This window comes from Choloepus didactylus, chromosome 3 (genome assembly GCF_015220235.1).
Source record: "Choloepus didactylus isolate mChoDid1 chromosome 3, mChoDid1.pri, whole genome shotgun sequence".
Lineage (NCBI taxonomy): Eukaryota > Metazoa > Chordata > Mammalia > Pilosa > Megalonychidae > Choloepus > Choloepus didactylus.
In genome coordinates this window covers 24,570,423-24,594,378 of record NC_051309.1, presented here as the reverse complement: position 1 = coordinate 24,594,378, position 23,956 = coordinate 24,570,423, and the positions used below count along the sequence as shown (strand labels likewise).

Sequence of the window (23,956 nt, the reverse complement as noted above, 5' to 3'; positions counted from 1 at the left end):
AAAGCAAACTGCAGTAACACTTCCGGAGCTAGTGGTATTCCTTAGTGCCATGGGGACAGCTGATTTCTTGGTGGAGGAATCTGTTTATACCTTAACAAATCCAGGCTGTTTTGTTGCTTAAACAAGCAAAAAATGCCCCCATTCGCTGCTTTCAAGCACTCCCCCCAATTAGAAAATGTCTATAAAAATGTATCATGTGATACATCTTTCTTTAGTCCAAACTGAGACTGAGTCCATTTAGAGATCTTGAATTGGAGTCCTTAAGGAATATACATTTTACCTGAGAATATACTTAACTCTGTCATGAAACAGGGAGCTTTGCCACTTGCTTGTTTGGGAAGGAAAATAAATTAAAAAAAGATTGCAGGGGATTTTAGTTATTATATGGCTGGGGCTCCGTTTAGAGTCTGTGGCATTCAAAGCTGGCTTTAATCACAGCATGATGCTCAAAGCCTCCAAAAGTCCAAGTGTTTCCTTTCTTTCTTTCTTCTTTCCGTTGTTTTTTTTTTTTTTTTTTTTTTGACGCGTTACTTCACTGAGGCAGAGGGCTGCCTTTGAGTGACGTCACGAGTTTGAGCAGCAAGCTGCACAGGAGAAGGGAGGCTGGGTGAGTGACAGCCCAGCCTACTTTTTAATAGCTTTGTCATGTGACTGGGGACTGTAGTAAGACAGGTGCCTTCAGTTCACTCTCAGTAAAGGGCTGGTTGCCTGCATGAGTGTGTGCTCTGTGTTACTGTGGATTGGAGTTGAAAAAGCTTGACTGGCGTCATTCAGGAGCTGGATGGCGTGGGATATGTGCAACCAGGACTCTGTATGGAGTGACATCGAGGTGAGCTGGGGCTGGGCTGGGCTTTGCAGCCAGGACCGAAGCTTCCCCTGGATGCAAGTATTTCTGTAAGGGGGGTAGGGTTTAGGGGAGGAGAGAAGGCAGAAAAGTAGCCTGGGCAGGAGATTTTGGAAGAGAATCTCAATCTTATCTTAAGTCCAATAAGTTTGCTATTTTAAGGTGGCTCTGAGATGCCCTGAGCAAATCAAAGCTTTGCTGCTGTCATCAGTATCTGTGGCAGTTGGAAACTCTTTCCATGTGCCTTTGGCCCTGTTTCCAGTCATATGCAATATTTATGCTCTAAGATATTGATATGAATCAGAAGCTGAAATCTTTCCAGTGGTGTTTAGTGGCCTGGTTGGGAAAATGCCATTTCTATTTATAATAAGGTGAAAATAAAAATATTAAAATGAATGTGTTCAAATATAGTCCATTTTGACTCTAGTCCAGATTTTTATTTTCTCCCTCTCTGTTCATCAGACAGAGAACTCACAAAATTCTAAATAATTCCTGCTGGGCTTTTTAAGATTGCTTTTTCTCACAGAACACAAAACCACGACGCTGTTTCCTTTAAAACTTCTATATGTGGTAGAAAGATCTAGCCAAAAGAACACCAAAAACAACAACAAGGAAAGCAAAACAAAACAGAACAAAAAGAAACCTTACAGTGCAAGGTTTCCCGTTAGTGTCGGCGGCGGCCGCCGGGAAGCCAGTGGTTAAATCTCCCTGTACCACGGAGAGCTGCCTGAAGCAGGAGAGAATAAGAGTTTATGCAGAACTGCGTGTGGAGCTGCTCACTGCTTGTGTAAAAATAGACGGCAATACATCAATTCCACAGCCTCTGCTGGCTACAATTCATTCGGGGGGTGGAAAAAGCGAGCCATTTCCTCGTAATCGCTGGAGTCTAGAATGACTAGCGGGGGGACGGAGGACCTCGGCATGTTTGCATTCAGCACGATGGAATGTTCTCGGAAAGTTTGGACAACTTGGGAAACAAGTGAAACTTTCTGTGGACTCTGGTGAGATGAACCCGAAATTGAATTGCATGCAGGATCTGAGCTGCTAACAATGAATCTGGCAAAGGACTGCGAATGCTTCCTCTTTGTTGCTGGGGGCACGTAGGGTAAGGGGGAGGTTCAAATGCCACACGTGATGTGATTAAATAAGATGTCCATGTGGTGCAGCGATACACATCTAAAGTGATACACATCTAAAGTGAAAATAATTTGACCAAGGCCGTCTGCAAATGCACTTTTTTTTCCTATTTAGCGAGGCATGCCTTGAAGTCTTAACTCTTTGCTGGGTTTGCAAGTGTTGGCTCAGTTTGCCCTCCCTTGCCTTGGCAAGTTTTATTTACGGATTGTAATTGTTCTTATCTTGTTGTGATTTCTTAGTATAGTGGAAAAGAGATGGATAATTCATATGTCCTGGAGTTATGAGTCAGGTTATAAGTGGCTTCAAAGTCCTAATTGTCTTTGAAAAGCTGGAGTGTCCTGTGGGTGGCTGGCTGGCTGGCTGGCTGGCACCGTGGCTCTTTGCTGTTTGTTTCATTTTTCCATCATGTATTATTCCTGATGCTGCAAGGAGTTGATTGAGGAACTAGATCATATGGAAATAGGGAAGATTTATTTTCATCATTGGAATTCCTGCAGTCATTTACAAATAAGCCTCAGAACCACTTAGAACAGTGGTCCCTTTTGTTTTGCTTGAGGAGGTGAGGTCTCAAGCTAATCGTCCAGCCATGGACTGACTCACTCGGTCGGCTGAGACGGACCAGCCGCTTCTCTGTTGCACTGTGGGCAGCAATCTGCTAAAGCCCGGCTTTCACGGCAGCGGCCCTGGGAATCACCTCCACCGGTCCAGAAATATTACGAGCAGCAGGTAGCGAATGCAGCTTTCATTTTTTGAATCATTAATGTTTGCTGTCATCCTAAAATGTATTATGCCCTTTTGCACATAATGACAGGACAGCACATTGGTTAATAAAGGCCTATATCACTATAGCTACTCAGAGTCCCCAGTGTTTCACAGTTTAATGAAGGTGATGTACAATAAGGTTACTAAGATTGATAGAGACAATTCACATGACATACACTCCACTAAGACTGTCATTCTTTACTGCCTCCCTCCCCACCCCCTTCCCTCTGTCATGACTAATTTTTTTTTAAGAAGTAAGATTCTTTTTTCATTAATATAATTAATGTGGCCAAGTCCACTCTTTCTTCTCTCTCTCTTTAAAATTTACCATCAATGGCACAAAAACCTCCAAAAGGTTAATGGAGAATTATACTTAATTATAATGATTCATTATCATCAGTGCAGTTAATCTAATTTATTGTCTGCTCCTTAACTAAGAGAAAAGTCTGTTGGGGTGAAAGAACATACAATAATTAGCCTTTTGTGTTTAGCGACTGCTTTATCCTCTTAAAATCTTTTTATAAAATTAAGGCTATGATTGTGAAATAGCTGTCATAGTTGCAAAGAGGCAGTAGAATGTGTCTCTGTAATTGCAATAAAGCACACCTGTTACAGATGTATAGGGAAGTAGTAAATATCAGCATGTCAGATGAGGACAGTTACAGGGCTTGGACTGTTAAGTCTGGCATCATCCAAAGGCCAAATATAAATTAATACCAGGAACACTTGTTGCTACTAATGTGTTTTAGATTAGCAGGATAATGCCACATTCAGAGACACTGATTTTATTAGCACGTCAGCATTGGCAAGAGTACATGCACTTTATTTCAACCATAACATTGAAGCACAAATGAAATATAGAGAAAGAGGGAGGGAGAGTGGGAGAGAGAGAAAAAAAAAAGAGAGAGAGAGAGGGAGAGTGAGAGAGGGGAAGAGAAAGGGGAAAAGATGAAAGGAAGGGAAGGGAAATATGTAAATTATGGGATAGTCAAATACAACAAATTGATCTAGTCTCTTCATTAGTTTTCAAAAGTTATTTACAAATGCATATTCCTGGAAGCTTAAAGGATTTTGATCAAGCCATGTATAGAAAAGGCAGTTAATGAAAGAGACAGCAAGAAGTTGCTCACCAATCAGTATGACATTTCAGCATTCCAAACCACGGTTTCTAAGTTGTACTCTCCACAAAAGGAACGTAAGCCCAGACAGATGTAGAGATTCTGAGTTTTCTAGTTTGCTTCTGTTTTTGTTGTCTTTGTTGTTGTTGCTATTGGGCTGTTTATGGATTTCTTGTTTTGGGTTTTCGTTTTTAAAGACTATCCCGCAATGAAATACTAGGGTCTGTTGGCACCACTGAAAAAGTTACCCCCTTGTTTCTGAATTGATTGGGTTGTGGAAGAGTAGTAGCTACTATGTGTTTACACTTGGAAGATAAGCCCTGTGGGCAAGTGTGGTGCCTGGGAAATGTTACACCCACAACAAAACATGAACATTGCACCAGCACAAAATCTTCTCTTCAGCCCAGCCTCCGCTTGCTTATAAACCTAGTCTAATACACTGATCTGTAACTTTGAGTTAACTCGGATAATAAAAAGGAAAGACCGATATAACGATGAGGAGAGTGTTTAGCTTGAGAGGACTGCCCTTCCTTTGCCTTGCCTTTGGCCCTGCTGTTTGGGATCTCATAGAGCCTGGTGTCTCAGGGAAGAGCCCAGTGATATGCGGGCTCCTCCTCCCCCTACCCCCTTACCCACTTCCGGCCGACTCCATCACCCAGAACCCACCTCTCAGTGTGTGGCTTAAGATCACGCTGCTGTATGTGACCCGTGTAATACAGCCTGCCAGGGATGGCAGGGGTGCTTGAGAAAAAAATCTGCATAAACTTGTTTTATACAAAATCTAAATGTCAAGGAGGATCTTCAGCTTCATGCTGAACCACTGCCTGCATATGAACAACTCCACAGCATCTCTCCTGACCTTGGATGTTGGGGGCGTGATGGGGCTGCTTCCGGGTATGTGCATCCTGTTTCAGTATGTGCCTCAGGACTGCAGGTGGTTTGAGTCCTTCTTGCTCTGGCATTCCCAGACCCCTGCAATAGGAAGTTTCTACAGGGTTCTTCACAATCTGCAGGCCTTCTGCAAGGGGGAACTGAGAATTGAGATAGCCAGTTCAAGTCGAGGAGACCACCTTGTGGTAAAGGGGTCCACTTTTCTGGGAAAGCCAGAGTGTGGGACAGTTAAAAGACCGTCTACTCCAGGCAAGGAGCTGAATAACTATGATGATCTAAATTAGCGTTGGTGATAAAAGCAGCCCAGCTGGGGCAGAGGGTGTTTCAAACTTCTCAATTTATTGAAATTGTTTTAGAACTCTAATGAAAAATAGTTATTTTGAATTAACTTGGAGTATAGTGTATGCATATATAAATGATGAAAAAATATATATACTGTGATGTGCTTTTGTGATTTTTCTTTTCCAGGAACCAGGAGATTCCAGTCATACACATGCACATACACACACACACTCACACCCCAACACACACGGTTTGCAAGTTACACCGAGTGGAAAGTATAAAGATCATATAAGAAAAATATGATTTTTGTCCTTCATCTAAAGGAGGCTGCTTTTGGCCTATTAAGGATAAAGCTCAGAAACTCATAGCAAGTCAAGTAAGAGTAAATGATTTAAATAACAATTAAGGAGAACCATAGACGAGTCAGAAAACTGAGCCATTAGTTGCTAAATGAATTATATGGATTATAATGGTTAAAAGGAGAGTAAATGGAGAAAGTTTCTCTAGTATTGTTTTGATGGCCTGTTTTTCATTAGGCAGTGTTTATTGAGTGTCTATTTTGCTCAATAGCAATTCTTAAGTAAAATTAAAATGTTGGTTTTTCACAAAGGTTTTAAACTCCAAGGGTAGAGTGAAAACTGGCATATAGTTAACCGTAAAATGTTTTGAAACTTGGTAAGTGTTATCAAAGAGGTACAAATGAATCCATCTAATTTCTGATGGGGAGAATCAGAGAAGACTTCATGGAAGTGTGGTATTTCCCATGGATTTGGAGGTAGAATTTTGGATGCAATGGATCAGGCTAAGTACTCTTAGGAGACAAAGCAAGTAAAGAATTTAGGATGTTTTTCCTTGTGATTAAAGCCCTGTAGACCAGCTTTGGTGGTGTCGTTGAATTAACCAAGGCTTAATTCCCATCACATGCCATTGCAGTTTAATAAATTCCTGTGGTTAATGAAAGTTTCTTTCTTTTTTTCCTGCCTTCTACAGTGTGCTGCTCTGGTTGGTGAAGACCAGCCTCTTTGCCCAGATCTTCCTGAACTTGACCTTTCTGAACTAGATGTGAATGACTTGGATACAGACAGCTTTCTGGGTGGACTAAAGTGGTGCAGTGACCAATCCGAAATAATTTCCAATCAGTACAACAATGAGCCTTCAAATATATTTGAGGTAAGGATGTAACTCAGTGGAAATTAATTTCTTATTGAACTTGGCTTAGGCCGGACAAACACGGTAATAGACCTGAAACATAATGGGTTCTTACTTTGCTGTTATCAAAAGACTTTTCATCACAGTTAGACAATTTCCTGTTTTGTGGAAAAGCAATGTTTGGAAAACAAATGGATTTTTTTTTTTTTTTTTTATAATTAAGGGACTAAGAACAAATTACAGAGAGCATTAGACTGTGTTTAAATACTAAGGGATTGTTGAAGAATTTCTGACAAAGGAGAAAAGTCTAAACCTCTTTATTTTCATCGATTCCCCAAAGAAAGAGACTGAGCAGTAAATAGTGCCTAATACAAATTAATACAGAAGAATCCATTTCTTTTTAACCAAAGGGTTAGATACTTACCTTTATTGGCTTTACAAAATAGGTGAGCGTGTAGATTATTATCGTTCTATTTTTGGTCCATACCTCTGATTTCTCTGTATTTGGAACTTCCAAACTCAACCAATCTAATATTTACTTAGGAATTAGCAAAAATTCATCAACTCTGGGTGGTAAAAATTAGCTCCCAGACTCTAGACTCTTATTATGAACCTACTCTATAGTAAAGAATGTTTACCTACTTCTATTAAAGTGTTACTTTGAGAAAAGAGGTTCTTTTTCACAAGATTGGTACTCTCTTACTTGAAAATAAATGCTTTCTTATAAGGGCAAACACTTCCACTGAGTACACTGGAAAGTGAATAGGATAAAGGCTGTTAAACTGACTAGCTTTCATTATTGCCACCACCACACCATTGTCATCATCTAAGATTTGCTGAGCACCTACTATGTGCTCCATACAAAGCACTTTCAATATATCTCTTTTCCCACCAGCAAAGACATTTCGTATAATTCAGTATTATTTTGTTGAAATCCTAAATCAGTAAGAAAACCAGTTTTACAGTATTTATTGAGTTTTGTGGCATTTACCACATAGAAGATTCTGGATAAAGTTTGAATGAATAATAAGTGATTTATGAAGAAAGTAATGATAAAAGGAATAAAGTAAAAATAATTGCCAACATTGTGGAAAACTTATGCTTTCTGGACATGATCTTACTTTTCCCTCAAAACAACCTGTTGCTTAGGTACTATTACCATTCCCATTTTACATATGCAGACATCACTGGTTCTCAGAAAGGGTAAGTGATTTTCCCAAAATAGCAGTGGACAGGTCAAAGCCCTGGGATTCGAACCCCAAATTTATGTGACTTTAAAGTCTTTGACACTGATAAGAATAGGGCAGCAGTGAATTTGGGTGACAACCATCCTTTATAAAGACATAGCAAACTGGTTCTTTGCTCAGTATATTTAAAAATAGACTCTTTCTCTTTGGGGTGGGTTCACGTGGAAGCAGGGAGGGCTAGTGAGCTGACGTGGCTGTAGGTACTGCCGACAGCTAAGATTTTATAATAGGTCTAGAGCCTTAAGTGGGTCTTAGAAGAATGCTTAAGGTAGTGGATTTAGGGCTGGGGAGAAGGAATACGATGGAAGAAACTGTAGGTTTGTGGTTAGTTACATTTTCCCAGGTTCTCAGCCAGATCTTAGAAGTTCATGGGAGGACTTGGCTAGTTAGGACTGGTAAACTGAACATTCCTCATTCAGTATACTTGTTGGGTTCAGTCATGCTACATTAAAAAACAAAACAAAACAGTACTTTTAAAAATGTCCATTTCTATAGACCTCTTATTTAAAAATTAGATATTCCATATTGGGTGAATCCTCTGCATTTTGGAAATGAAGGTTAGGGAATAACTAAAAGGTATGTGTGTGGGGGGGTGGTAATGGTGTGGTAGGTCAGGCTCTGTCCCCTGCCCCCCACCATGGGCTGCTTTTTAAAAACGGAGCTTTCTCTGTGACTTTAAGTCCTTATATTTCATATTGTGGTTCCTCCATGAGTGCTTGTTAAACTTCACGTGCACATCTTCAGAAGACTTGGTTCAGCAGCTAGTTTACTTAACGATAGATGCTTAATCTGCACAATAGCACTCCTTTGGTTTCCCTGTATAACACTGAACCCATGATGAAATTGTTTTTAATGCCCTGAAACACAAGGTTCATTGACTTTAATCTCTTATTAGGTCATCTTAAACAGTAGTTCTCAAGTGGGGGTGATTGTGCCCCCAGGAGACATCTGGCAAGGTCTGGAGAAGTGTTTGATTGTTGTGACTTGGGGTGTGCTGCTGGCATCTAGTGGGTACAGGCTGGGGATGTTGCTAAATATCCAGCAATATTGGGAGGAGACAGTCCTCTCTCCTCCCAACAAAGAATTATCTGGTCTCAAATGTCAACAGTGCTGAGCTTGAGAAACCTTGTTTTAAAAAAAGGAAAGCTAATGAAATTTCCCTTTTTGAAGCACTGAAGATGAATTGATCAAACTTCTGAGAGAAAATTTAGTAAGATACAGGATATAAAGATTCAGAAGCCATCTAAAATCATCAAGATGCCCAGGGCCTCAAGACTGATACGTTTGGTATTCTTTTAATGACAGAGAGCAAAAGGGACTGTTTAGATAACTCCCCATAACAGTTTACTCTGATATCACAAAACCCATTCTTCTTTGACTAGGCAAAGGGTAGGGTCATACATGGCAACTGTGTAATAAACAGCAGCAGCTCCGTGAGCATTTGCATATTGTGAGAACGCCTTCACTTTTTGCCCTCTAGAGTGAAACACAGACATCTTTTCTATAATGGGAAAGGAAAATGTGCTTTGTGCATAGGTGGAATTCTAAAATTGTGAAGAGAGTTCACATGCCACAAGTAATCCTTGAATGGCCATGGCTTTGTGCTGCTTCTACCAGACCAGCATTTCACTGAGTTTCCCAGGTCCTGTGTCTTTAAATCTCTCCCAGTGGACTTTCACCTGTACTTTCTTCCAATTCTCAAAGCACTGCCTCATCACATTTGAGAAGGCCTTGTACTTCAGCAAGCCAAACAGTCACGGTCTCTGCCATCTCTGACCTGCCAATTACAAGCATTATCTATCTCCAATTCCCAGAATATTATAAGCTACTGAGTACTTAAACACTTTTCCCTGACTCTTGAGCACATTGATGACACTGCTGGAAACTGGTCATAGGATTTCTGAATTCCAATCAAAGTAGGAAGTGGTACTTAGAGCTGCATAATAGAATGTTAAAGACATGGTGGAATATATAAATTTCTTCTTTTTATCTCTTCCATGCTTTTGTGTCCAAGTTCATTTTTATGTAATTTCAAAGCACAGAGAATGGTGTTGTATGTCACAATTTGGGAAAAAATAAATTCCTGAGTAGTAACAAAGACGTGCCAACATGCAACCGTACATGTTGGTTGAGTAATTGGACACAGCAACGTGTGTTTGCCTGCACAACCAAAGTTTGGATGTGTACAGGCAGGTGGCCAGGTATGATTCAGAAGCCACTTAAACAAGGCACCAGGCCTATAGGTGTAACTTCCAGTGAATGTGATCCATGTGTAAGAAAAACAGGATGCTGTCCCTGGACCGGCTGGTAGGAAGATTTATGTTTCAGAATATTGCAACATAACTTCCTTCCCTCTGTTGCCTTTGTGCATTGTTTGAAGGAGGAGAATAAAGAGCTACTTTTTACAGCACAGCAGTGTGTAAAGATGGGTGGCATGGAGTTAGCTCAAAGAGCACATTGGCCCTTCTGGGTCATCGTGGGCCACCTTGTCTGCTTTATTTTAACACCTGCTTTAATGTCTTCATGATACAACTGAATGGGCGTCTTTCACTCATGCACCTGTTACTTCTGACTGCAGCTACTTGGGGTTCTTTGGAGAGTGAGAATGCAGTTGTCTCCAGGTCATTACTCAATAAGTTCTGAGGCCTTCCTTTGCTAATGGGGAGAGGAGGCTCAGCTGTAGCCAGTGCCGGTGTCTGGTAATTACTGAAACTCTCAGTAAGGTCTTATACTGTGAACTCCTATAGGGAAAAAAAAAAAAAAAAAAGAGGGGGAGAGGAGTTACTGCTGTCTGTTTATAAGGTGTTCTGCTATATACCACTGAGAAAATCAATGGTGGAGGCTTTCAAGAATACTTGAACATTCTGATGGAATATAGATGATTTTACATTTCTTCTTTTGGCTTTCTATTTTCTAAATTTTTCCAAAATGGGCATGTATTGTGCACCTATCACGAAGTTAACAACAACAACAAAAAAAGTAAGTCCTCAACAAATATTTGTAGCTTATTGATGGTGTGAACTGTGTTGGGTAATGAGAAGATTGCATACAAAGCACGAAAGAAGATCTGTTTCCTAGTAGAATTTAATCTAGCTTGGGAGACCAAAAGAAGAAATGTGAAGTAATTAGTAAGCAAGGCAAGGCAAGGCTGTGTATACATATATACGTGCATGTATGTGTATATTTATATATATATATATATATATATATCATTATATACACTAGCAATTAGAAAACAATGCAAAACTGTATACTTATGTATATACATATATACATTTATATACTTACCATATAGTTATATATATATGCATATATATGTGCATGTATGTGTATATTTATATATATATATATCATTATATACACTAGCAATTAGAAAACAATGCAAAACTGTGTATACTTATGTATATACATATATACATTTATATACTTACCATATAGTTATATATATAAGCAATCAAAAAACACTCTAAGACTGTAAGTATGCATATGAACATGCATATACATACATATGTATGTATGTATATGGATACATAAGTGTATGTATGTGTATGAATAGATATTCTATGTATGCATATGTATTTATATATATTCATTTGTGGGGGTGTATGGGGTGTATATATAATCCAAGAGAAGGTGGGGTTCAGCAAAAATAATGATATCAAGGCAGATAAGAGAATAAGACTAAAGTGTTTTCATAGAGGAAGTAAGGGTGAGGAGCTTGATTTACTGAAAGTAAAATTCATATTAATGGTAACACAGGAGTGGGGACAGAAGTTTGGCTGTAGAATGGGTACAACCTTGATGGCACACCTTGAGAACCCAGCGGAGGGTGTAGAGTTTACATGAGATTCGGGTGCCTTTGAAGATTTTTAGCAGGGGAGCAATATGATGGAGCTGGTGTTGACGAGTGGCAGTGCTGCCAGTGGTAAGAGTTAGGGAGAAATAGAAAGTAGGAACAGCAGGCCCTGTTGCATTCCAAACCTACTGCAGGACAGGGCCAGGTGAGAGCAGTGGAGATGGCATCCAGGAAGAAGGGCTTGAAGCACCTTGGAGGGAATTTCCATCAGCCCAGATGACTTTAGGAAGAGAGGGTTGAGTGGGAGGGGTCAAAGAATGCTAACTCAAAAATATTCCAAAGAGAACCAGAACTTTATGGATCTCTTTGCCTGGTTAAGCTTCTGCTCACCTTTAGGAGCTGAAGTGCTTTCCTTAGATTGGTGAGTCATTTTACAAAGGGGCTCTCCATCTCCCTGCTGCCTCAGGGGCAGAACATATTTAACCCAATCTACAAATTTTACGTGGTGTCTGCTTTTTCTCACTTGTCTCCTTGGAGGAAATTCCGCAGCCTTCCATGGTAATGAATTCCTGCTTCTGACTGTGCCTGTTGTCAGACAGACTTTTCTATGAATGGCAACTCTCCTGGAATTTTAACAAAACAAACAGACAAAAAAAAAAAAAAAAAAAGTGTGCAAAAACAACCTCACTGTAATTTAATCATTTGGGGAATAAATTCTCCTTTGTTATGTAGAGAGATTGAATTCATTTACGATATTCACTTTTTAAAGATTTCCGGAATTTCCAATTTGCAATCAATAAATGTTTGTCATTTAAATTAAATTTACAGCCCCAAACCAGATTTTTGCCACACTTGGTAATGACATTTATGGCGAACATAGACTTCAAGTAAGAAAATAATGGCCATTTAAGTGGGGAGATAATTGGCTATAACATAAGAACATTGAAGAATGTTGAAGCTCATGGAGACTTCTGGAGTATTTTAAAAATTTATGTTGTACTTATCTTTGCATTTGTAGTCTACCACAAAATTCCAAATTCTGTGTATAAATCAGTTAGATGTTCATCTTGGAGAATCACAAATCAGAAAGCAACAATCTGATTCAGTCTGTCTGCTGCTTTACTTTTAACTTCTACTGTCAGCTTATCTTTCAGGGAAACTAAATTGTGTTGTTCATGGGTGTGCATATAAGTGTGTGAGTGTGGGGTAGGGGTTCATCTACATACTCAACAGAAACTGTTTTAGACTTCTTGGCTTGATAACATCTGGCTTATCTTGGGAACATCTGGTTTGGCATCCTATTTCCTGCCCGCCATTATGCTGACCACTGGAAAAACATGGCTCAGGAGTTCTGACCCGCCGGGCTCTGTCTGTTGGCATAAACGCTTACTAATAAATAACAGGTCACAGGATGCTTGTTACATGACCATCTTTCACCATCACTAACTTTCCTGGTGGTTGCTTTGGTTCACGGAGCTGTGGTTATAAGAAATTAAGTTGAATGATGTTTTCATGGAAGTGAATCCAGTTCTTAGCCATTAGCAATTTGGAAAGTGAGGATCTACCCATTTCATTAGGCACAATGATTTTAGAAAGTACTATTTTGTGCTTTTTTGAGGGAGATAAACTATTTCACATCAGATACTTTGGGCAATCCAGGAAGTAGGTGAGTCACTTTGTGGGCACGTCTGAGACTTTTCCAAACTCCTGATGTCTCAGTTGTGTCATTTATATAAAGATTACTCTGCATGGGTATGTTTGGGGTCCAACAAAGTGGAAACACATTCATAAGGAGAAAAAGTTGGAGAGGAATTGGGAAAAAGTGGCTTATTGCCTCTTAGACTTACATTGCATATACTGGAGTCTAGGTTAAATTATTCAAGGTTCAGGATGAGACATTGGACATGTTGTCTCTTTGTATGGCAACTGTGTGTGCCTGCATAGTAAGCCTATACTTATGCTGTATTTGTGCACATACCACCATACCACCGTACCACCATCTAGAAGCAACATCGTGAAAATACAGCCCAGCAGATGGCTGACCTCTGAAGGAAACCAACAGACAAATCTGATGAAAAGATGAGCATTACAGATCTTACAGAGTAACCGAGTCAAACGGTTCTCCACAATTCCCTACCCCAGACTTCACATCTTTTAACAAGGTTAAGTTGCCCCTATAATTATGTGCCTATTCTTTCAGCAATGAAAATTTTCATTGTGGGCTTTATGAAATGAATTGCTTGTGATGTAAAACAATTTTGTAAGAGCCACTTTTTTTTTTTTTTTTTTTAATTCCTTTAACCTCTTGGGTTACTTTCAAGACTGGGTACTCTGAGGTAGAGTTTGAAAGCAAAGCAGGCTACTGTTTTTACTGTCGGCTGCTAAGGAGGCTGAATTACAAGAAGCTACAATGAGAGCAAGGAAAAAGGGGACAGAGAGACATAACAAAATTCACACTCTTATTCTTAGTAAAGGCAAATTTTTGCTAAGATAAATGACTTGTTAACCATTAAGCCATTTGTTCCAAGATGCTGATAGGAGATATCTGTACATGCCTTTTCTTTTCTGAAATGATGAAGTGATTTGCATAGTTTCAGATTATAAACACTAATATTTTGTTGGCCTGCCCATCTCCATTACTACTGCAAGTTATTCATTCAAGGTTTGCAGCCAAATGGATTAATGAATTACCAGATCTTGAGTAAAGTGACTTGGCTTGACTTTTAAACACCTACCTGTTTCTGTTTTTTTTTTTTTCGCCAGTCTTGGGATTGGTGTTAACAGGTTTCTAGGGGACCAAACCCCCTAGAGAATTTCTTTTTTCAGAGGTACCTTCTTTAGGCATCCTTCCCACCTCCTCCCCCCAACACACACAAGTTTTTATTCTCTCCCCAACTTCTACTCAGGCAGCCAGTTCTAGGAGGTAAAATCAGGCTTGTAGGACAGGGAGGGAGGGGACTCAGTAGTCAGATCCTTGGTGGCTGGTGCCCTACCCTGTGCCAAGTCAGCATGAATTATCAGAGCCGTGAGAGTGAGCTCCGTGGTGTCCCCCCCACCAATATGCTGAACTGGAGCTCTGGACTTTGAAGGGAAGCCTCAGAGCTATTTGCAAAGTGCTGGTGCTTAGTGAATACTAAATTACATTTAGGAAATAGTCTACTGCTACCAGTTATACTTCATTTTTATTCTTGACAGACACCTAAATCAGAGAACAGTAACATTTCAGAGATTATGGAAGCAGTTTGGGTATGTTCCAACACTATAATAGGATCAGAATTTTAAGGCCTTTTGTCTTATTACCAATAGTCACTTAGTTTCTACTGCAGTGTACTTTGTGGGGAATTACAGCTTTTACTAAAAAGATTAAAATGCTATTATGCAAATGATTGCAGTATGTTATTATGTTTACAAATTAACATCCATGGCTCAACACACAAATTAACTATTCTATCTGTGTTATTAAGGATTTAATAAAGTAACTGTTAATAAAAATGGGTAGCTTGGAACACTTAATAGGAAACAATTGTGATTTAGTATGGAACTCGAACATTGCATGTAATGTTCTAGATGATTTAATGGTAAAATAAAGTTGAGCAAAGCACGTAGAAGAACCAGAACCATGTGAACTGCAAAGCTGCTTGTCTGAGGCTCTGATGAACATGAACTAAATAGCTTCAAGCTATAATGTACAGTGGGCAGCATATCAATAAATCTAAGCAAAGCACACAAGCCATCTTCTGTTAATAAATAGTTCATTGAAATGATAATTGCCCTCCATCACGTTTGATAGATTCCATACATGTGGAGAATACTTACATTATTCTAAAATGGAGCTCAGAGCAAATTTTGTTGTGGCAAATGGGATTTAACTGCAGAATATCACTGTGTGATAAAAGAGGAGAGAGCTAGGTTCAGACTAAGATGGCTTTACGAACAGGGCTGCAAATTGCTATTCCTGGCTGCTCATAAGAGATCATAAAAGCAAGGAGATAAGAACTGCCAAGGTCCCTGAGAAACGAAATGTATGTGATTATGTTATCTTGTGGGTTGGATTTACTAGACAGACCAACAACACCCTCGCTTTAGTTCAACAGAAAAAGTAGGAAGAGATGCAGATTTTGGATAGCAAACTTCGTTGGAACAGGAAAGACCTGAAAGTGTATAATTAAAATGTTTCAAAAGAGATCCAGGGACCCAATCACCTGAATCCTTTCTAGGTCTCAAAACAAGATCTAAAGGTGTTACCTAATATCAAGCAAACAAACAAAAAAGAAACAAATGAATTACTAGAAAATGGTGGAGAAAAATTTAATTAGTATTTCAAATAGTTTGGATTTGTTTTTCTCAATTATCAAATTATGATGTGGCAGACTTCGAAGTCTTTAAACAATTGCCTTTTGAGGTCCACCTACTGAGAGTTACTAACTCGAGCTCCTCGGAAGGAATATCTGGGTGTGTTTGAGAAATCTGTGATCAGGGAAGCAACTGCAAAGTTGGTTAAGGTCTGTGCACTTGCATACAATACACGCAATTTATTTTGTTCCAAATAGCACCTCTGTTGTTGGGAAACTACTTATGCAAATTTTTGATATCTAGCTTTAGCAAGGTGCCCGGTTCCTTCATTTCCTTCCACATTTGGATAAATTGTGTTGTTCCTCGCTATTCCAAATTTGTCCTTGTGGAAGCCAACACTTGCAAATTGGTTGAAGCTTGCTAAGAAAGAAAGGTGGGGGAAGAGGAGGGGGAAAAAAACCAACTAAAAAGAGTTGCTGTGACAGTTTATGATTTGATGGTTTGTGGCCTTATCCTGTTCCCAGGCCACCTGATCAAGAAAGTGGTACAATCCTGTTAGGCAGGCATTCCAGAAATCTTGCCAACATTCACCTGATATGACCAAGGTTTAAAGTACTTGCTGTAACTTTACTCAGCGTAGTGGAAACGTGTGCCTGCGTGTGTGTGTGCATACATACCCGCATTCTTTTCTTTTTTTCCCAAAGGGGAAAAAAAAGTGATACTTGCCATAGAAGTGTGGTAAAATAATTAGTCCAGTAGACAAATGTCTTGGCCCATGTTTAAACACAGCTTTAAGGACACAGTGTTCCCAACAGTCACATATCTAAATACAAACCAGTGTCAGCTGCCATGCAGACCAAAATGTAATAAGCCTCCTTTCACATAGGTCATCGTCAATCCATTTTTGTCGCAGTCACACTGCACATCTGTTTCTGCGAGCTGCAGCTTCTTAAGGTGGCATTTGGACTTCAGAAGAGCACAAACAACCAAGCTATAAATTGCCACTGCTGGAGTTATTTTGAATAAGTGTATACTGTTTCATATTTATAATGGTGAGACTTCATAATATTCACAGTGAATATATAACACCGATCAGCTCAACAAGCATGAAATTGTATGTTGTCAACTTGTCACATAAATAAAGTCATATTCTGGCTTGCGATAATGTTGAACTAACATTTTTTCCCCCAGAATTGTTGAGAGGGTCACAAAAAAGTGGGGAGGAAGCAATTCCTTTGGGTAGATAAACAGTCAGGTCTATTGGAAAGTTGATATTACTGTTGATGAGCTTTTTTTCTGCCTTCCCTCCCAAGCTTCTGCTTTTCTTGGGTGAATGCTAATTGGCTAATCTGGTGTGTTTCTCCTGTCATCCAATGGTATCACTTTCAGCCAGTGCTTGAAGGCTTTTTTGGGTTGTGTATACGTGAGTAGCTTTTTTTGTTCTCCTTAAAAAAAAAAAAAATTGTGGTTTTTTTTTTTTTTTTTTTTTTTTTTTTTTGTGTTTTTCCTATTCTTGTAGCGAAAATCAGTGCTAATTGCCATGAAATTCTCTAACTTAACTCTGGCAAGCTTTCTCATTGTCTTTGCACCCTACTTAACTCTTAATTCATTACCAGAGCATTAGGAAACAGTGCAAAGCTGGACATTTTGTTCAGATTTTCCCAAGATAGGGAATTTAGGGAGATGCAGAAAATGAAAATATTTGAACCAAATTTGCAAGCTACCGAAAGAAGAATGGAGGACAAATGAACTTACCAGTAGTTAAGGAGCAACTGCAGAGACCAGTTTTCATAGTGGCTGATATTTCTACAGCAGAGGCATTGGCAGAAACCGATGCAAGTATTATTATTATTTTTTTAACTTTTGAGAAATCCTTAGATGTGTTTAAGCCTCCCCATCTTCCTTCAAAAGGCTTGAATACAGAAGGTTTTGTCCTCTCTATCTGCAGTCATTTTGACTTACCCGGTTAAGTTGCTCACTTTAAAACTTCAGGACAGTGCTTGGGATATTCTAAAGCACCGTACAAATATTATCAAGGATTATTACTAGCACTGTTCTTTTCATCCCTTATCACTTGGGTATGAGGGTCACATTTTCTCACATGATAAGTGATTCTCTGGCCAAAATGATTGATCTCCAACTATTGCATATTTTCACATTTCTGCAGGCCTCTGGATATTTAATTTATTCCCTCATTGATTTATTTACTCATTCATCAAAAAAATACTCATTGTCAACCATTAGCAAGCTCAGCTCCCTGCCAGTTTCTGGGAAACAGTGGTGAAGGGTAGACGCGGTCCCTGCTCCATGAAGTTAATGGTAAGTGAGGAGGACAAGCCTTTAAAATAGAGTGAGATAAACTCTCTGATAGAATAAGCAAGGGAGGGACTTTTTCTACCTGCCATTATCCTGGTCATCACTAACAGATGAATTCTGCCCTTCTTGGACTGGTGCAGTTATCTTCAGAAATGCCTTTACCTTCAGGTGGAACATGGAGAGCATTTTCTCCTAGCCATGGGCACCTTTTATTCCAAACCAAGAGCCCAGGCATATGGCTCGACAGATACAGAGAAGTGGGACTGAATATTTGAAATTGGGAAATCTTGGATTTATCGTGTTCTACACACAGTGCATTGAGGGAGATGTCAGCTTGCTTGTTGGACTTGCTGGGGAGAAAACCAGAGGGAGCCAACTTAAGAAAAGAGAGCAAGGCCGTTGGCAGAAAGCTCTTTGACCAGTGTGTAGGTCTGATGTGAGCAGAATGCTGTGCCCGGGGCAGCGCGTGCAGGGCTCCTTCGGATGAGAACCGTTTTGTACCATTTCAGGCCTGTTGACCTTTCTCTCTGAGAATGATATTTCAGTCCAGCTGGAAGGGCTGACATGCTCTATATGTGACCCTCTGTGTATGTGGCTTTTCTGTCTCAGTGGGCCCTTCGTCCCTAAGTGCTAGCTCAATGTGTCATGGGGTGGCCCTGTGCAGGGGCTGTCCTATGCCCTTGGGCAGAGTGTGCACTGCAAGAATGTCCCCTATCTCTTTCCTCCTCCCCCTAGAGGTGCCAAGCATTAGACCGCTACCAAGCCTTATTCAGATGGGGCACTTTCAGATTCCTATAAGGCTCCAGCTTCCATCTCTTCTCTCCAGTCCTCTCTGAGAAGTTTATTTCTGCTTTTGAATGACTCTTAAAAAAAAAAAAAGTGCCTGTTTTCTCTGTTATGGGAATGCCCTTGGTTCTTCCTTGGGCCCTTGGTTGAAGGACATCAGCTTCCCTGAGTGCCATCTCAGTTGCTCCGATGTGAAGTTGGAGCTTCTATATTCCAGTCGTAGTTCTGCTGGGTGTCCAGGATCCTTGCCAACTCAGATTCTGTCCAGAGATGTTCTCATGTCAGGATCCTCTTGTGTCTTGCCAGCACATGCTTAGTGGGGACACCCTGCTCTCCTCTGAGCTGCATGTCAGCCTGGATTTTTCTTTCAGGCAGTGCTCCTGATGGGCAGGCTCGCCTCCTGTTCCCATTGGAAAAGAGCCTGGGCAAATGCCTGAGCGTGTGAACACAGTGATGCTATAGGGGATAAATGACTTCTTTCCCCTGCTGGTCCCCAATTCCCGGGCTCTGCATGTAGCAGATTTGAGAGTTACATCAGGTCACAATGCCACTTTTGAGCTTCTTTAATCCTGTCACCCAGCAATCCTAGCAAGGTAGCTGAGGTAGATGCCCCTGTCCTAAAGGAATTTGTCTCAATTTCTCCTGGGATAAATTCCAGCCTAGACTCAACTGTTTTGCAATATTTGTTCAAACTGGAAATTTTGACAAAGACATTCTGGCCACATAAGGTAACTGAATGTTGCCTGCTTTTGGCAGATAACTGAGTCTAGGGATCCACAGAGCCTGATCCATGCCCTGTTTAATTTGTCTTTGAATGGCAAATGGGTTTCTTCTCTGAGTCAGCGAAAGAGACGGTCCCATCCAACAGGACAGTGTGGCCAGGCTGCTGCTTTTGTGGTGTGAAAAAACAAAACCCTGATCCCACTTTTTCTTTAGTCACTGTTTCATTTTGACTCCTACTTACATGTGTCACAGATGAAAGAGAAGATGTGTGTCCCATAGCTAGGATGCATTTTACTTACTCATGTCTCAATTTTAATCATGATATTTTGTCTAATTCATATGAGGAGACCTCTTTTCCTCAGACTGTTGTCTGAAACATAGCTGAGAGACTAGAATGTTTGTAAAAAGGTCTCTAATAAGCCAAACTAGATTCAGAAAAATCATAGCCTCACACTCAATGCATTTTATTCCCAGTTCAGCAACCCTGCCCTCAACACTTGCTCCCTTTTGTTTTACTTACAATTTAAGCAAATACTAATTAGCTATTTTCTGAGCACAAAGAAGATTAGAAGAAATGATTTGGAAAGCTAATGAGCTGGTAGAGGCACAGAGATCTCAGCGAGAAGTAGGTGGTTACCAAAACAGGTGAGATTAAAAACTGCAAAAAGTAGACAAACATTCAAAACACGACTGTCTGGGGCCATTTAGTTTGAGGACAAGTAGCCCTATATTTCTCAGTAGCTCCATACAGTCGGCTAACAGTATCATGATATCATCATCAGCTCTCATCCTGTGAAAGATGGGGAAAATGGGTAAATGATTTTGAAATATTTCCATTAAAATGCTTTAATTAAAATTTTGATGCTTAAGTGAGATGACTTTGTTCATTTCTCTGCCTAGGTACCTACTGGGATTAGTGTCTGTTGATGTGAGGGATAAAATGGGGCATATGTTCAAATACAGGCACATTTTTAGATCTGGAAGGCTTTCATGGATTCTTGATATTATCATGTAAGTCTTTTCCATGCAGCAGTATTAGTAAGAGAATACTCCATGAAATGTTGAGTTCATTATAAAATCTGTCAGATTACTTTCTCACTTAAAGAATCTAATTGTTCCAATTTCCTCTGATGAAGAGACCACTTATTTTTTTCTTGTCAATAGTAAAGAGCTTTGACATCTGTTGGTCAGGACAGATACAGATCCAACTCAGGAGAGTTATCGTTAAATAAGTAATTCCCCATGTTACTTTAAAATTAAATTACCTGTACCTTCTGCCATTTCTTTTTTTTTTAAATTCAATTTTATTGAGAGATATTCACATGCCATGCAGTCATACAAACTGTACATTCAGTTGTTCACAATACTATTATATAGTTGTGCATTCATCACCAAAATTAATTTTTGAACATTTTCATTACCACACCCACAAAAATAACAAGAATAAAAATTAAAGTGAAAAAGAACAATTAAAGTAAAAAAGAACACTGGGTGCCTTTTTTTTTTTTTTTTTTTTGCCCCATTTTTCTACTCATCCATCCATACACTGGACAAAGGGGAGTGTGGTCCATATGGCTTTCCCAATCACATTGTCACCCCTCATAAGCTACATTTTTATACAGTCATTTTCAAGATTCAGGGGTTCTGGGTTGTAGTTTGATAGTTTCAGGTATTTACTGCTAGCTATTCCAATTTGTTAGAACCTGAAAAGGGTTGTCTATATTGTGCATAAGAGTGCCCACCCCAGTGACCTCTCAGCTCCATTTGGAATCTCTCTGCCACTGAAGCTTATTTCATTTCCTTTCACATCCCCCTTTTGGTCAAGAAGATGTTCTCCATCCCACAATGCCAGGTCTAGATTCCTCCGCAGGAATCATATTCCACATTGCCAGAGAGATTTACTCCCCTGGGTGTCCTACCATTTCTTGTTTCCAATCCTTAGCCTACCCAGCCTCCACCTAAAACCACCACTCCACCAATGCTCCATTCACTTTGATGCATTCATGTGGAGGACACTAAATTGTAACATAGGGGCTAAGAATAATTCCCTTTTTTCCCCATTTTAGTTTGAGACCCTTATAAATAAATCATCAACCTTTTGGCCTGCTAAACAATCATTAAAATGTGCTACCTGGTTTAGGACCAAGGATTTCAGATAATCTACAGGACTGAATTCCCTAAATCTCATTTCTGTCTAAAAGCCCAGGGAGTGCTCTAGCTATGTCTTCTTTATCCAAACTCTCTCAACACTTGTCACCTTTCACCTGAGAGAAGAGAATGTAGAGCTCGGGTTTCTCCATGTGGAGCCTGAGCTTTGGTTAGCCCTGATCCCTCATTAATATTCCAACTTTGGCAGTTTCAAAGAATGCTGTCTACCTTGACCACTGTAAGCAGCCTAGCTCCCCTGACACTTTCTCAGGCATATCCTTTGTATGAAGGTATTTGTGTGTCTCTTCATGTCCCTTTCAGGAGTAATTCTTCACCTTGTTCAATTTTTCCCTTTCTCTTTATGGTTATCATAATAGCCCCTGATGCCATTAGGCAGCGATGACCCCGTCCATCACTCACTTGCAAGCCATTCTTGAACAAGCGGATGGTCCCTAAGTGATCTGATTAATTGTGCCAGTGCTGGGTCTCTCTGTGAGACCTTTCATCTGGTGGTGTAAAAGCTGCTTCCAGGCTATGTGCAAGGCTGACTGCCCTGCCATCTTGGTGCCCTCCATGAGCCAAGCAGTGGAACCGGGAGTAGCAATGCAAATTAAATGCAGGGAAGGGATAGAGTATGGTGTGCAGAATTAAATCTGTCCTCATTTTAGTACCAGTGGAAATAAGTCTTAAAGAGTAAGAGTCTAAAGAAAATTTTCCATAGACTCTTCTCCATAAACTTATTGTAACAACATATTATCTTTTTTTATTTTTTATTTTATTTTATTTTATTTTATTTTATTTTATTTTATTGTATTTTATTTTATGTTTACAACGTGCTATGTTAAGACTGCTTGTTTTGGTCCATATTTAGTTGGGGCCTGTGCCAGTTTGGATGTGTTATGTCCCCCAAAACACCATTATCTGTGATGCAGTCTTGTGTGGGCACACGTATTGGTGTTGATTAGATTGTAATTCTTTGATTGTTTCCATGGAGATGCGACCCACCCTACTATAGGTGATAATTCTGATTGGATAATTTCCATAGAGGTGTGGCCCTGCCCATTCAGCGTGGGCCTTGGTTAGTTTACTAGAGCACTGTATAAGCTCAGACAGAAGGAGCGAGCTTGCTACAGCCAAGAGGGACACTTTGAAGAATGCACAGGAGCTGAGTGAGGAGCTGCAACTTACAGAGACATTTCGAAGATGGCCACTGAACGCAGAGTTTTGCTGATGCTTTGGAGGTACTGGCCTAGAGTTTGCCCCAAGAAGCTGCAGCCTAGAGAGGAATGTCCTGGAAGAAAGCCGTTTTGAAATCAGAACTCCAGAGCAGGCACCAGCCTTGTGCCTCCCCAGCTAACAGAGGTTTTTTGGACACCATTGGCCATCCTCCAGTGAAGGTACCCAATTGTTGGACACTTTATGGCCTTAAGACTGTAACTGTGTAACTGTGTAACCAAATAAACCCCCTTTTATTAAAGCCAGTCCATTTCTGGTATTTTGCTTCACGGCAGCATTAGCAAACTGGAACAGGGCCTTTACCAGGCAAGAGCTAAATTATTGAGCCATTAAACTTAGTTAGGTATTTGTGGCTCTCTTTAGCATAAAGTGAGTTTTTTGTTTATTTGTTTTTTGGTCACATGTGCAGAAGAACATCTTTGCCTTTGAAGTGTGAATATAGCTGTGATAGTTTTCTTGCTGTATCTCTCAAGCTGGGTTACAAACTGCAGGATGGAAAGAACTATGCCTTAAGGTGGTACCCCATCATCTCCATAGCACCCAGCACAATGCCATGGATGTGGTAGGGAGTCCATAGTACCTGTTGATGGAAGGATTTACAGTGGTTCTACCAAATTCTGAATGTGAGACCCCTAAGTGGCCTTCCCAGCCATTCAGACCAATCATGTATCAGTAAGATGTGACAAAGATCTGAGAATATGTATACCACACGGTGGTTTGTAAATAGAGCCAAGAGTGACAGCTGCATGATGTGCACCTGCCAGGGTAGCTGTGAACTTATCTTCTAACTCACCAAAGAGACTTCTGCTCAGATTTAGACATAAAGTGATGCTAATGACAATTGCAAGGCATGTGGCTGTGTTAAGCCAATGTGCATTAGCACATAAAGGCACAGCTGTACATTTTCTGAGGTCATTGAGTATTCGCTCCCCTGGTCCACTGAAGAGGGGACATTTCTCACCCTCAAGGAAGAGCTAGAGAATAGATACCTTTATGGGATTCCAGAGGATCAGAGTAACTCTGCTTCTATACAAGGGAGCAGATGTTAGAAAATGTGTGGCCATGGTTCCCCAACACACTGTTCCTGGCATTATGCCTGTCTTTCCTGACCTTTGACCCTTTCAACAGATTCAGACTTCAAACTTTTGTAAATATTTTGTTGTGGTAGTTTCCTTGTCCAAAGTTGCAATGAAAAGACTTAATTTCTTAAGAAAAGTGATTGCAGGAT

At 40.0% G+C, this 23,956-nt stretch overlaps 1 protein-coding gene across 2 annotated transcripts in view; it reads left to right on the top strand.

Annotated features, from left to right (window-relative positions):
• Positions 1-666: 666 nt before the first annotated feature.
• Positions 667-23,956, top strand: part of PPARGC1A (PPARG coactivator 1 alpha) — a 114,116-nt gene continuing 90,826 nt past the window's right edge. Inside the window, exons 1-2 of one of the 2 annotated variants that reach the window (XM_037829508.1) lie at positions 667-829; positions 6,025-6,204. In XM_037829508.1, coding sequence (XP_037685436.1) covers positions 782-829; positions 6,025-6,204 — 228 coding nt within the window. In that variant the 5' untranslated portion in view covers positions 667-781. Of the gene's footprint in view, positions 830-2,602; positions 2,708-6,024; positions 6,205-23,956 lie in introns of those variants that run through there. The other variant, XM_037829509.1, reaches the window with a different exon arrangement.